The 14,665-nt window shown below is 41.2% G+C and overlaps 1 protein-coding gene across 4 annotated transcripts in view; it reads left to right on the top strand.

Moving 5' to 3' along the window:
• Nucleotides 1-14,389, top strand: part of LOC148369335 (FERM and PDZ domain-containing protein 4-like) — an 81,205-nt gene extending 66,816 nt beyond the window's left edge. For 3 of the 4 annotated variants that reach the window (XM_088331314.1, XM_088331312.1, XM_088331313.1), the window contains exons 8-16: nucleotides 2,155-2,286; nucleotides 4,246-4,365; nucleotides 5,363-5,499; nucleotides 5,714-5,840; nucleotides 6,653-6,742; nucleotides 6,817-6,999; nucleotides 7,111-7,249; nucleotides 9,680-10,666; nucleotides 10,755-14,389. In XM_088331314.1, the coding sequence (XP_088187440.1) occupies nucleotides 2,155-2,286; nucleotides 4,246-4,365; nucleotides 5,363-5,499; nucleotides 5,714-5,840; nucleotides 6,653-6,742; nucleotides 6,817-6,999; nucleotides 7,111-7,249; nucleotides 9,680-10,666; nucleotides 10,755-13,951 (5,112 nt within the window). In that variant the 3' untranslated portion in view covers nucleotides 13,952-14,389. The remainder of the gene's footprint in view (nucleotides 1-2,154; nucleotides 2,287-4,245; nucleotides 4,366-5,362; nucleotides 5,500-5,713; nucleotides 5,841-6,652; nucleotides 6,743-6,816; nucleotides 7,000-7,110; nucleotides 7,250-9,679; nucleotides 10,667-10,754) is intronic. The other variant, XM_088331315.1, reaches the window with a different exon arrangement.
• The last annotated feature ends 276 nt before the right edge of the window (nucleotides 14,390-14,665 follow it).

Below are 14,665 nucleotides of genomic sequence, written 5' to 3'. Positions count from 1 at the left end.
CCCCTGTGATGACTGCATAAATGCTACTGCATGTGTGCAAAATAAATCAGGACAAAACTCCTCTTTGACTACACGAGTGGTGTGTTTTGGCGTGATCTGGTGAAGATGTGTGTGTCGCTGCTAGACTACTTCCGAAGTAGGATGACTACTGGTGATCCGACACCGCCAGACCGGCTCTCTAGTCAAAAGCTAATTCTTCAGCACAATTTATCTTAATGTGTTTTATGATTTGAGAAAGTCTATGAAATAAAAATACCAGAGCCTGTGTCCTAACTGCTATGGATATTGGCCAAATCAATATACACCTTAAAAACCGTGTCTCCCCCACAGTTACTTGAGAGTGTTGTATCTCTTTTTGTCATTTTTATCGCAAAAAATTGTTTCAAACAAGAAGCAGGCAAAGTTCTTTTGTAAAAATGTCACAAAATACTGCAAATGAGGATACCAACGCATTTATCTTCAGTGCAGACGGAGCTAGGCGAGGAGGAGTGCACATGACTGTCCTGTGTATAGCTCCGCCTATTCCTACCGCTTACTCAATCAAATTTCTTTGGGTGCTTTGCTAAAGCTTCAAGGTATTTAATGTTCAATGTGTGGGTTTTCATCACACAGTGTTTAAACACGGAATACTTGGTGAGCTTCCTGGAATATTTAGCGCTTTACAGACAAAACGGGGTTTGTCTGTAAACTGTGGTGAAAATTGTGTCCTGTATATACTGGGACGAACCCTCTATGTAAATATATCTCCCTTGGTTTCACAAGTATGAAGATCAACTTTGTATGTGATTACAATAAATTGTTGCACAAGTTCTATTTTATCTTCGAGCCATATGTGCTCATGAATAGAGCCGTATATGATTCGCCATCTATAGGTACCCAACCACTGGGCGAATTCTTCCAACCCAAGTGGCCTAGCCAAGGACACTGCCATTTAAATGTCGCATTTTAAAACACTTAAGACAGAACTCGCGTTTTCAAGCGTTTTTTTTGTGTTTGAAAGGACAGATCGGGTCAGATATGACACCTAAATTTTTGACTGAGTCACTCTGAGGAATTCTCAAACATACGTTAAGAATATTACAAGAACAGCTTTCTTCCATATTCGCAACATTACTAAAATTCGCCCTATGATGTCTCAGTCGGATGCGGGGATTATAATTCATGCGTTTGTTACCAACCGTCTCCATTACTGTAATACACTACTCTCCGGTCTCCCAAAGTACTAAATCAAGAGCCTTCAGCTGGAACTGACCCTGATCTGTCCTTTCAAACACACATTAAGAATATTACTAGAACAGCTTTCTTCCATCTTCGCAACATTGCTAAAATTCGGCCTATGCTGTCTCAGTCGGATGCGGAGATTATAATTTATGGGTTTGTTACCTCCATTTTCGATTACTGTAATGCACTACTCTCCGGTCTCTCAAATCTACATTGCTTTTTCTTCTCTGGGTTTGAACTGGCTTTTTTTTTGTCCGTCAATAAAATATAATTAAAGAAAATACATTTTTAAACTCAACCCATAGCAAGGAGCAGGTGGGGCTTTATTTATTCTGGTGGTGAAACTATAAGGCCGGCAACTCCCCAATTACATCCCCTGGCTGTCATGATATTCATAGAATTCACGCAAAAATAGCTTTGTTACATCCGGAGAATATGCAATAAAATCTGTCAGCATTATCATGTGTTTTGGAGTAGATATTTTACACAGATTTTTGGAGTTGGCCGGCTTTATAGTTTTCGGGTATCTTGTTTCAGACTGATCGTGATGATCCTGTAATGAGTATATTTTGAAGTGGTCAACATATCTTGAATCCCAGAAGTTGAAGCTTTCCAATGATGTGGCATGACATATTTCAGTGACTGGTGACATCTTACAGACACGTTATTAGGTTAACACCAACAAATAACCTAGTTTAGCACTAGTTAAATCATAAAAAAGGAGATTCCAAGACAATAGTATCAATCCGATCAAAGTACTCGCTCAGTATCAATAGTATCTATGTTTTGATAGGTCCCACCACCTTAACTGTTAGAAAAGGTTGGAGACTGCTGCTATTGGTCATTGATCAATAATGATAACTGCTGTGATACGCTTGTTAGAAATAACTCACAAAATAAGACAAGCGTGTGCTGAATATGTTTTCACTCCAGGATGTGATCCTCACACTGCAAGAGAAACTATCCATCAAATGCATCGAACACTTCTCCCTCATGTTGGAGGAGAGGACAGAAGGCTCCGCAAACAGACTGCTTCTGCTGCATGAACAAGAGATGCTTGCTCAGGTCGAAAATCCTGATTGACTTACCAAGCGCTTACTCCAAATTCTGTCTTCCCCCACCCCATGCCGCAATTTTAAGGCTGATGTCTCTCAGTATTCAAACAACCATCTATCAGCATCAGAGGCAAACGCTCATTTACATTTTCCCAAAGAAGCATTTGATGCTGACTTCTTATTTTCCATGAACATGAATACAATCCTGATAGTTGCTGCCAATTTAAAGTGTCCCGTTGGGAGATATCAGTTGATGAGTTTGCCTTCCTTATTTAATCCACATATTTTATGTAAATTTTGAAGCAGCAGCGAATGAATTGGGGATCACAATCAATATCAATAAGAAATCCATGTTGCACTATACATCAACCATATTTATCATTGTATCAAACTGCTTGGGCATTGGCAGGCAACAATTTTGAGTTGTTTGTGGAATAGGGTTAAATAATTTGGCAGATTGGCCAGCCAACAAGGAGAAAAAAAGAATTACCTAATTTATTTGATTTTTTTTATGTACTGATTATAATTTGGATCCAAAACCTCACCAATACATGAGGGAAAAAGGTTCATATAGACTAGGGCTGCAATTAACAGTTATTTTAATAATCGATTAATCGGTCAGCTATTTTTTCAATTTATTGAATCGAATTACAAAAACATTTCAATTTCCTCTTCTTTATTAAATTATTGATATTTTGGACAAATAGGGTGCAAACCATAAGAATATTTTATATTATAAAACAATAAAAAGATCCAAGTGTGTCAAATAGCTTAACAATGAACACAAATGCATAGAATGTTTGCTGTACACCTTCAAATATGTAAGATACTTTTTTTATGGAAACGGTCTCAGGTGCCCTCGGCCCAACCAAAGGGCTACTACAAGTTAGTCGTTGGATCAAGAGGACATTGCACAATGAAAACTGTCGCTAGTTTCACCTCTGCTGGATCAAAAGTGGTAGTACAAACATATCCCCTCAACATCACAATGGAATTCAATGCACTCTTATTTGCATTGATTTAACGTGCTTAGTGGTGCATAAATCGTCAAAGATGAAATTTATTGCCTCGATTAGTCGATTTAAATCAATTTATTGATTCGTTAATGCAGCCCTAATGTAGACCTTTTCAATGTTTCCTGTTTGCATTGTAGGAATAATTGTACATGCAGACGTCAACATGTGCATGTCATAATTTTTTTTTAGATTTGTTTATCAGTAGATTAATTTCATTAAGTTGGTTTTTGAAACACTCAGATTTTAAGTAAACGAATGTTCGGTTCTCGTTTTTAAGCAGTAAATTTGATAATATGCATTGAAAAAATACAAATGCAATATGGCTTGCACAGAAGGATTTTTTCGTGCTGGTAATGTATTTAGTTCTTGATAAATAAAATAAATACATGATAAAACTAGCAAGTAATTTAGAGACAAATGTGGCCAGCTATTTGAATGTTGGCCTTTGGTGCAGCAAACATAAATTCTAATTTAAAAAATCAATATTTTATGAGTGGGGAGTTGCATAACAGGACACTGGGACACAAGTAGCACCAAAACAAACAAAAACAAAAAATTAGGAGTACTTTATTTACCATTGTGTAATATTATCATTATTTTTTCCCAATTTTGTTTGGTGATCTGGATTAAAAAGCCTAAAAGGGCCACATGTGGCCTGAAGGCCGTAGTTTACCCCCCCCTTATTCTCACACAATGCAGTTTTTTCAATTAAATGTTTGTGCATTGTGCGTATTTGCGTACACAATATTTGACAATAAAACATATATTCTCATGTTATTTAAATGCTTTAAATATACAAAACATTACAAGACACATTTCTTTAACCATTCTGAGGATGAGTCACGTTTTGCACAGTCTTTCCTTTTTTTTTTACCTCAATTTTTTCTAGATCAACTTGCAACAACCGGCCTCCAACATCACATCTCCTTTCATTTTTGTCATTCACTTTCTAGGTGACTCAAAAGCCAGGGTGTGATAAGATGAAGTGTTTCTTTCGAATCAGCTTCATGCCCCGTGACCCAGTTGAGCTACTGCGCAGAGATGCTGTGGCATTTGAATACCTTTATGTGCAGGTAAGACACAACATATCAATGAGGAATCATCCTATTCCATAATTATTTGAAAGAAAGTTGAGTAAAACATGTTTGAGTGCCTTACAAAGGGGGTCTACTTTTGCTCAAGTTTTGTGAATGGTTCCTAGAGAATAGATGGAATAGGATGCATATAGCAGGGGTGCCAACACTTTTTCCGAGTGTGATTTACTTATGGAATGGCCGTGTCAAAATGATCTACTTACTACAAAACTGCAAAAAAATATTAATTTATATTTATGGAAGTGTTTTGTAAAGTGATGACAGTTCTCAATCTTTATTTCTCAGCTCGCTTTTCAAATTAAAATCAGTGATGTTGTTTTTGTGAACAGTCCTAAAATACCGCTCAGCATTTCCTTTTTTTAAATAGCATTGTATAAATGGCATAACAGGCAAACACATTTTGAATACGAGATCATGAAACAAAATCCTCCTCCCACCCCGTAAGGGAATAGTAGGTCTTTGGCCTCTTGGTAGTGCTCCTGCACTCATTTTTATATCCTTTCTTGAATTCAGACAGAACAAATTGGAGGCTGACTGGCCAACTTCGCAGCACAGACTGCTCGGTGACTTTAATATTTTTGACAAGGGTGTGCGTGGTGATCCAAATGGTTAGATGTCAGACTGGCTGCCCCTATGTCAAGTGACATATTTTATAGTAAGGAGATGATAGGCGGTGGTTGCTTTATTGCCTCACCAAAATGTTTGATTCTTATCCAGAGAGGATCGAACCAACTCCCGCCAGCCCTCCAGAAATACGCTTTACGGTCTACCCACAGAATTGTTGTGATCGACTGGTAGATCACAATCGATGCATTGGGTATCCCAGGGGTAGATAGTCACATAGGCTTATTGCCTCCTTATGGTATTATTCAAATCAATTTATCTATTCATACCCCGTGGAGGGCAGTCAGTACTTGTTGTGTATTCTTTGCCTTGTAAGGCTTTTAATACTCTCTGCTTACTGCTGCTCTTTCAGAGTTGCAATGATGTGGTGCTGGAGCGATTTGGCTCCGAACTGAAATATGACGCAGCACTAAGACTGGCAGCACTGCAAATGTACATCCTCACCTTGACAACCAAGCAAAGCCAGAAGGTCTCGCTAAAATACATCCAGTAAGTGTGTTGTAGCAAGTGTGCTTGGCTGTTTTTTTATAACTTGCTGACAAAACACGTTACATGGAAGCAAACTTGAAACTTGTTTTTTTCTTAAATGGTGAATTATCATATTCATTTAATGAGCATTTGTTTGAGTATCTGTACATGGCATTCCAGACCAAAATTGTTACTCCAAATGAGGGTCTGGCTAAAATCTTTCTCCCCTTAACAGAAAGGAGTGGGGCTTGTCTCTGTTCCTGCCACCTGCTGTGCTGACCAGCACCAAGGAGAAAAACATCAAAAAAGCTCTGATGCACATTCTCAAAACCAACCAGAACCTCGTGCCTCCTGGGAAAAAAGTACCAGCCTCACTTTATTTCTTCGTCCTCGTCAACAAAACATCTGACACGGACACAGACGCCTTTTGTTTTCTGATGCAGTAGTTTAAAATAGAACATCTCGTGCAGTCACCTTCGTAAAGGTTTTTACACCAATGTCATATGAGATGACTTTGGTGAGCTCTTCCCAAAGCTACTTTGATTCATAAAGCATGCAAAAGAGTTGCTCCACGGCTACATATGCAATACTTGAATACAGCATTCATAAACTGGTTCAATTTTTGATAGACATTGTTAGCTACTGTCTCGTTTTTGAGTGTCTTCAAACTATGTGGACATGTATCTGTTATTACCATTTGTTTATAATGCAAGCAAAAGCAAGTGGTAAAGGAATACAAATATTATAATTCTCCTAATCGATTTAGCAATGTAAAAGAAACATTTATCAAAAACATTTCTCATTGTTACTATAACAATAGGGTAAAAGCAAATCAAGACATTACTACATTCTGGGACATTGTTCATATAATAGCTGTAAGACAGATGACCAAGTGTCTTGCAATATAACCTAAAATGTTAGAAATGCCAGTGTGAATGATAAATGACACAAATAGGTTATTTTCTAGATTGATCTGGATATGTCTAATATGTGATTGGAGAGGATAGCACAGTCAGTTCTGCATACAGTTGTTTGGACTTAGCCCATAGTCATAGACTAAATGATTGTGAAGTCCTTTTTGTATCAAGTAGATTTGACTTGATCCCCTTTTGTTTTTACGTTGTTACAAATGTATTGAATGTTGTTCATTTTCCAACATTTCTATTATTTGCAGCTGACTGCTTTGCAAGCCAAGGTCCATTACTTAAGGTACCTTAGTGAGCTCAAACTTTATGGTGGCAGAGAGTTTAAATGCATACTTTTGGTAAGTCTAGCAGTTAGAAATTATTTCACAGTGAGTTTGGCCATTAAACTTGCAATTACTCGGTCTTTTTGCAGCAAGGGGAAAAACAAACTGAAGTGACATTGATAGTCGGTCCTCGGTATGGTATCAGTCATGTCATCAATGCACGGACCAACCTGGTCGCTCTCATGGCTGACTTCAACCATGTAAACCAAATTGAAATCCTGACTGAGGATCAAAAAAATGTACGCTTGGAGCTACATGTTCTAGATGTCCGGGTGAGCAATCTCTGCCTAAAAAGCAAATTATGTGCAAACCGATACATTTCCAGAGAATTCATTTTGGTTTTACTTATTTTTTGTTCATGTTTTAATTGTGTTCTTTCAAAGCCCATCACACTTATCATGGAGTCAAGTGATGCAATGAACCTGGCCTGTCTGACAGCGGGGTACTATCGGCTACAAGTGGATTCAAGAAGATCTATCTTCAACATGGTCCACAGCGAAGATGCTGAAGGGGATGATAACTGTAATCACGCATCTTAGGGGCCGGTCACACAGACATTTGCGGCTGAATCACGGCTAAAATTTTGCGGGGTTTTTTTGCCCGTGGTTGCCCGGGATGGAAAATGCGCAAAATTGGCCAACCCGCTGTTCATCGGTGGTATGTCCGCAAAACACGCCGGCGACTGTTCCGCTTCCTCATCGCGTCATTTCTGCGTCATTTTCTCGTGTGGACCATGGGTATAAAAGCTCCCGAGCCGGTGTTGTGCCCAAATCCGACTCCTACGCAACACACCCACCCCCCCACACCCTCGCGTGAACGCGCATTCTGCTGCGATCGCTTTTGACTTTTTCATCCGCGTTAACAAACGCATTTTGTAGAATACGATCGCACTTTATTGTTTAAATAAACGCGTTATATAGACTAGGATCTCCCAATTGTTATAATTAGCTCGCTTTATTGTTTTAATAAGCGTTTTATATAGAATATGATCGCTTTTGTTGGAAGCGCAGCAGAATGCGCGTTCACGCGAGGGGGGGAGGATTTACCGTTCGATTACGTTCACAACAAAAACAAAGACGGAATGGTTTAAGTTGTATTACATTTCCAACAAATGCAAGACGAAGTGGTTTTGGTTATATGTTCGCCATTACATTCCCTAAAAGTGAGATAAAACGAGGTAAAAGTGGGGATGCGAATCTCGACAGGGATGCATTTCACCGGGCTGTAGAAATCATAACCGCTCAAGACACAGTCCAGTGAAGATCAAGATTTCAAGCTATGGCATCATTTTTATTATCTTGAAAAGAAATGTCAAGATAAAAATGGATTAAGACGAGGTCACTACGCTGACGGGGATCCATGTTCACCCCCTTGACGTCACGAGCACAACTGTGTGCTCGGCAAATCGCGCTGTATATACGCAGAGAAAGGCGTTTGACTGTCACACGCGTAACACGCTAATTTCACGTAATAACACCGCGATACAGGCGCAGAACATGCTATTACCATGCTCCACCCACGATTACCCGCTGAAATTTCCCGTCCTACCCATGTGTAACCACGCCCTGGCCGCGGCCAGAGCACGTCGTTCCGCGTCATTTCCGCGTCATTACCTCGTGTTGACTACGTGTGCGGCACGCGGTTTAACACGTGCTCAAACTTTTGAGCAGCTCAAAAGTTTTGAACGCTGCCAACCACGTGAAAATTTCCGACCGAGAGTAAAGCACTGCTCTATCTCGTCTATATGGCGGTCTCAAAACGTCCAACAGCGCCCAACGGCATCTGCTTCACGGCCAGAAATTTCCGGCCGTGGTCCAGCCTCGATACGCTCGTGAAAGGCTGTGTACCCGCGCTCTCAAGAATTGAACAGAGCAAGACTTTTTCGCGCTGCCACCCGTGCGCGAATTTCCGACCTCGTGTTATGCACTGCCGTATCTCGTCTGAATGGCGATCTCAATGCGTCCTCTAGCGTCCGCCTCAAAGGCAGAAATTTCTGGCCGTGATTCAGCCGCAAATGTCTGTGTGACCGGCCCCTTAGTCTTCGATAGCTTTATATTACAAGTACATTTTGAAGAATTACAAAGTGAAGTCACATTTATTTGTCTAGTCAAAGTCATGGTAGATAGAACACGGCTGATCTCGAACCTACACGAGGGTAAGAAAACAATAACAACAAAAAAGAATGAACAAAATTAATATATTTTGAGAAGAAACCTCAAATAATGTAATGTTGGACAACTGTGCTCCAATGGATGTTGAGTGGACATCAATAGACATAATAAAACCAACACAAAACCACAACTAAACCAGAAAGATATGGATTGCCAAACCTAAAAGTCAAACTTAGCCAGTGCAAGTTAGCTAAGATTGTGTTAACATAAGCTAACTTTCTTACCCATGCCGAAAGTCTCACAGCAACACTTTGTACAAGCTTCAAAATTTTGGTGCTAGACATAGAGAGACCCAAGAAGAATATATTACAATAGTCAAGGTTATATGTCACAAAAACATGTATTATAATGTAAGCTTTAGTTTGAAGCAGCATCAGACAAATCTTCACAATATTGCAAAATTGGAATAAGCTTTTTTAGTAAGAGTTTTCACACGCCACTGAAAATGCACATTAAAGTAAAAATGATAGCAAGATTTCCAACAGAATTACTCTAAGTGATAAGACAAAGTTCAGAGCATTGTTCAAAAACAATTCACAACAATGAGCTGGACCAACAATCATCGTTTTTTTCATCAAACTATTACATGATATACTTCTTTTCATATCAGTGAGGCAAGCCGCCAAATATTCACAAACATATGGAGCAGTTGTTTCGAATGGCAGATACAGTTGAATGTCATTTAAGGTGCTCATTGTATTGTTCATTACTTTTGCCTACAATACGTCGAGTTTGTGTGTCCAAAATGAAAAGTTTGAACTTTAACATTTTTTTTCTGCAGGTCATGATCGTGTCCTTGATTGGCCGTACAGCACATCTTTTGTGGACAGCGAGGAGCTATCACAGAGCCAGGCAGACATCTATATGGACTCTCAACTCACAGAAAATGTACAGGAAGAAACCAACCTCTATCCCTACATTAATCAATCCTATAACGCAGACCCAGATCTTCAGACTCAGGGTCCGGTGCCACCGCCTCTTCCTCCCTCAACTAGACACAAATCTCAAGACTCACCACGTAGTGCGAAAGTGTCATTTATTTTTGGAGGAGACCCACCTCTGAGTAAGCCTAGGGGCTTAGTTTATCAACCATTTCAAGAGGGTTCTGAGAGAGCTGAGCACAGACCAATCTACTTGCAAAATACTGACTTTGGGGCACAAGAAAGTGGTTCATTTCAATTCAGTGGTCTGACACATGTTTATAGCAACATAATAAGTGAGGAAGGTGGTGAAGAGCCATTTTTAAGAGACCTTTTTTATCGTGATACGACAGACGATGCGGAAGATGAGGATGAGGCATCGTGTGAAGAAGACTTCACTGGAGGAACACCACTTGGCAATGGAGAAGCGGGCGAAGGGGTGGCCACTGCGGCTGGCAAAGCTTCTTTTCTTACGCTTTCTGGACCTACTGATGACATAATTGATCTTACCTCCTTGCCCCCGCCTGAGGGGGATGACGCCGTTGATGACGACGAGGATGACTCGCTGCTGCAAACACTTAACCTTGCAATTGCAGCGCCGCCCCCAGGCTTCCGTGACAGTTCAGATGAGGAAGTTGTGCCTGAGGGAATGTTTTTATGCACACAAGAAAATGATGATATTCCAGTCACATTAATTGATGCCATACCCACTCAAGAGGAGGGAGGTGGGAAGGGTAAGAGGAAACTGGAGAGCACTGTTGTTAATACACTGCAGGCGATTGAAGCATTGTCTGTCTCCAAACAGAGACCTCCACTACCTCATCCCCTATCCAGCAGAAAAAGTCCAGGTCTGTTGATTTAAATAAGGAGTAATCATTGATGTTTTTAAATGGATCACCTATGTTAAACCAATCTTGTTCTTCAATTCTTTTTCAGGTGTTCACACAACTCGAGGCTTTAGTCCACAGTCTTCTTCAGACTCTGGAAATGAAACAAATTCCTCAGAAATGACAGAACTCTCTGAGTTGGCTGCTTGCCATCGACTCAGTGAAAGCCACATGCGCCTTCTTGTGGCCACAAGGGAGGGGTACCAGCCTTTACTTGAGGAGAAAACAGAGTTTCCCATTTCACCCAACACTGATGCAACTACCTTGAAGAAGGTTCGTAGCCCACAGCATCTCCGGCCCCCTGCCGTACCTCCAAGACGGAGCCCTCATCTGAATACACAAGGATCGTTACAGCCAGATTTTTTTGGAGGGCGATCTCAAAATAACCCCTCATCGACTCTTCAGCGGCCAAGCTCCACAACTCCCGGAGGCAAGCAGTACCAAAAGTCTGCAGACTCAGTTGGAAAATATAACACCTTCAGCACAAGGGAAGGATACCGAGGTAGGGGTCCTAGAACTGTTCATCTTGATAAAGATGAGAGTACTTTATTCTGTGATCGAGAAGAAAGTCAAAGACGACACAACTTGTTTTTAGAGGAAAAGACACATTCCAAAGACAATGATGCAAACAGCTGCCACAGTGAGCAACAAAGAAATCCCCTTCCTGCTTCCTCTACATCTGATAGCCTTTTACATGTGGCTGCACTTGGCGAGTGCCCTGCACATAATCGAACTGTTGAGCAAGATGAACATCTTGTAGTAGCGTCATTGCTGTCACCAAATAAGAACAGCAGACCGGTGGGTTTTGACCAAGGATCAGACATACAGCATGACCATCAGTCTATTTCAAGACAGCAAAGTGTTGCACGTCTTTGTGAGTACCATCTTGCAAAAAGGATTTCAAACTTACAAGGTGAAGGACACAGCTCTTTACAGGGCTCCCTGTGCTCATCACTGGATGCTGGTGGCAGTGCAAACAATAGTGTCTGTGGCACCCCGACTGACTCACCACTTGGTCCAGGTGCAATTGAGTCAAACCACCACCGCCTTCAGAGGCATCCCATCTCAAGTTCCTCCTCATCCTTACTCCGCGTTTTAAATTATGATGAAGTTAGACCTGGACAAAGCCTCCTAACAAAAGACTTTCACCCTCAAGCGGACCCTGCTCTTGTTCGAAAAATGCTGCCCAACATTCACCCTGCTCTGAATGCTGCAGAACATGGCCGTCCCTCCTCAGCCATAACCCCAAAACACAAAGAGACTATTTCAAGCAAAAAGCCTTGTTTTAAAGGGCCGAACCAAAAAGAAGGGAGTGAGGCATACAGGCAATTGATCAACTACCTAACGGTCAGTCAAATGCACCAAGGTGGAAAGCTACACAGTGCCGGCCTGGGGTGCGGAGTGAAAAAAGACTCTCGTCGATATATCACCAGTAACCCTCAGCTTGTCGAAATGGTTAAGAATAGAGGGAGTACAATGCCCCGATGTCAATGCATGTCATCATCCATCTCATCATCTCCTTCGGTTCTCCCTAATTTTCTTAGTCCAAATGCGTTGCAGTTCAAATGTAAGGATCAAAAGTCCTATCACTCTGCCACACTTCCTGCCAAACTGAAAAGAAGCCCTGATGTGCACCCTCTGGGCAGGTTAGATGTAAAACAGACATATACAGAGAGAAGAAGCTCCTTTTCTGGCCTGGAAAGTGAACTTGAAAGGAGCGGTCTGGATCCCGACCAAATCATTTCTCTCTACAACAAAGATGACTGTATTCCTCAAGAAGGCAGAGGAACTAGCAGTAGGCCACCACCCTGTTCAAGAGATGGTGGCACGGATGCTTGGTGCAGATCAGATCCAAGAGAAAGACATGCAGTACTTCAACCTTTTGTCTCCTGCTTAAGTGGTCAACGAGCAGACCTGAGCAATTCTTTTGGAAGGGGTCCTTCAGCTTTCACCCGGCAAGCATCGACAAGTAACTCTGCTGGCGTTTCATCTCCATTCCCACCACTTCAACCACGGTCATCCCCTCCTCCTCTATCAATTGAAGGCCAAGCCGTTGCTCTCTCAAGAAACTTTGCATGCACACTGGATAACATCCCTTCAACACTGTCTCAGCCAAATCAAAACCATATTGACGCTCTTAGCCCAATCACACAGTTGGATCCCCTCAATAATTACCAGCAACGGGGCAGGGAGCTTAAACGTAGTTCTAGTAATGTCACCAATTGCTCTGGTAGTGTAGAAGTTCTGTTTGAGAAGCCTTGCAGAAGCCAGAGCCAACAGCCCCTGTCACCAAATGCGCTCCAGCAAGGGCAAACCAAAGTTCAGAGGAGAACAACAAGGAAGCGGCTATCCAAGAGTTACTCCCAGGGCTCAGTGTCACCCCACACAACTTGCTGGTCTTCAGGCACCAGAATAGACAGTAGGAGGGCTTCAGTGGCATTTCCTTTGCAGAAAGACAAACAAATAAAGGGCTCTCATAAACTGGACACGAGTCCTTGGAGGTGCAATGGACCTTTCAGCTACTGTTTCTTCAAACGTAAAAGTGAGGGAGAAGATGACGATACTGAGTGGGATGCACCAAGACGAGGTGGTGGTAGAAGTAACCTAGATTATAACTGCGCTGGGTCATTTGCAATCTTCCCTTGTGGTTCAGTGGTGGATTCTGCGGGAGATCAGCTGTACAGTGAGGTTCTGAACAACATGAGTTTCAGTGACCGTCTGGCCCGAGTCAATGCCCTGAAGGACCGCATGTACAGCTTCCCTTCTGGTTTCTCTGATGTTCGGCGTGATGCTAGTGAACTAATCGCACTGGTGAGGTCCAGCATTGGTCGGTGTGATAGAGGAGTCCAAATGCCAATGCAGGAAGTGTCTCAGTCCAAGCAGCTTCTCTCAGTGGAGTCCAAAGAGCTTGGCCGGGCATGCCGAAGGATGGCCCAGGCGCACAGCAGTCCTGAAGAAATGCTGCTAGCTGTGACATGCAGTTTTCAGGTGCTCTGTTGTCTCTGTGAAGCTTGTATGTGTCTTGTGAAAGGACTCAGCACCTCTGCTTCACAGCAACAGCGAGAAGTTGTTGCAAAAGTCGATGAAGTTGTGATGAACTATATCTGTTTACTTAAGGCAGCTGAGGCTGCAACTGTGGGAGCCCCGGGAGAGCACAGTGTCAAAGCCCTGGTGAGACACTCCAGTACCATGTCGGCCATTGCTAATGCACTTACACGCTCTCTTAAAACATTGCTTAGCAAGTAGAATTGTTTCATCCCTGTTGCTGCCTCAGTGTGGCCTATGCAGTCAGCAAACGTCTGTCAACATCCTTTGGTTCTTTTGAGGCAACTGCAGGAGGTAAATATTTTACAATAAACATACAATAAATTACTATAAAAAAATAACTGAATAATGCAGTTTTTATATGTATGAATATAAATAAATATCAAGTGCAGTTTTAACCTGATGTAAATGTTCTTAAAATTCTACAAAAGTCTCATATTTCAGAAATGACTTATTTATGCGCTAAATTTTAAGGTGTGTTAGTGAAATGAAGTACCGGTGAATGTTCTGTTGCCATGTACATTCTTTGTTTATGTTTTTTTAGTCCCTTCCAACAACGACAAAAGTGACGATTTCAACATATTTGTTGTATATATACACATATACATATATATACACATACACATATACATATATATACACATACACATATATATATATATATATATATATATATATATATATATATATATATATATATCAGTGTAATTCAAAATTAATCGGCAGCAGTAAGGCAAGTGAATTCTGACAGTATATTTGACCATGCTAGAGTGACAGTTAGCAAAGCCATATGTCAGTAATTTCAAAGCTAGGGAGCATAAATAGACGCAATGTACAACTGTGAGCTTCTGCAGGTAGGCCATGATTCAGATTATAGTATTTTTAATTTTTTTTACATTCCCATCATGGTTTCTT

The sequence above is a fragment of the Urocampus carinirostris genome, chromosome 3 (assembly GCF_059441175.1).
Source record: "Urocampus carinirostris isolate Australia breed hairy pipefish chromosome 3, RoL_Ucar_1.0, whole genome shotgun sequence".
NCBI lineage: Eukaryota > Metazoa > Chordata > Actinopteri > Syngnathiformes > Syngnathidae > Urocampus > Urocampus carinirostris.
Note: the sequence above shows the minus strand (reverse complement) of the source record. Positions and strands in the feature narration are given on the sequence as shown.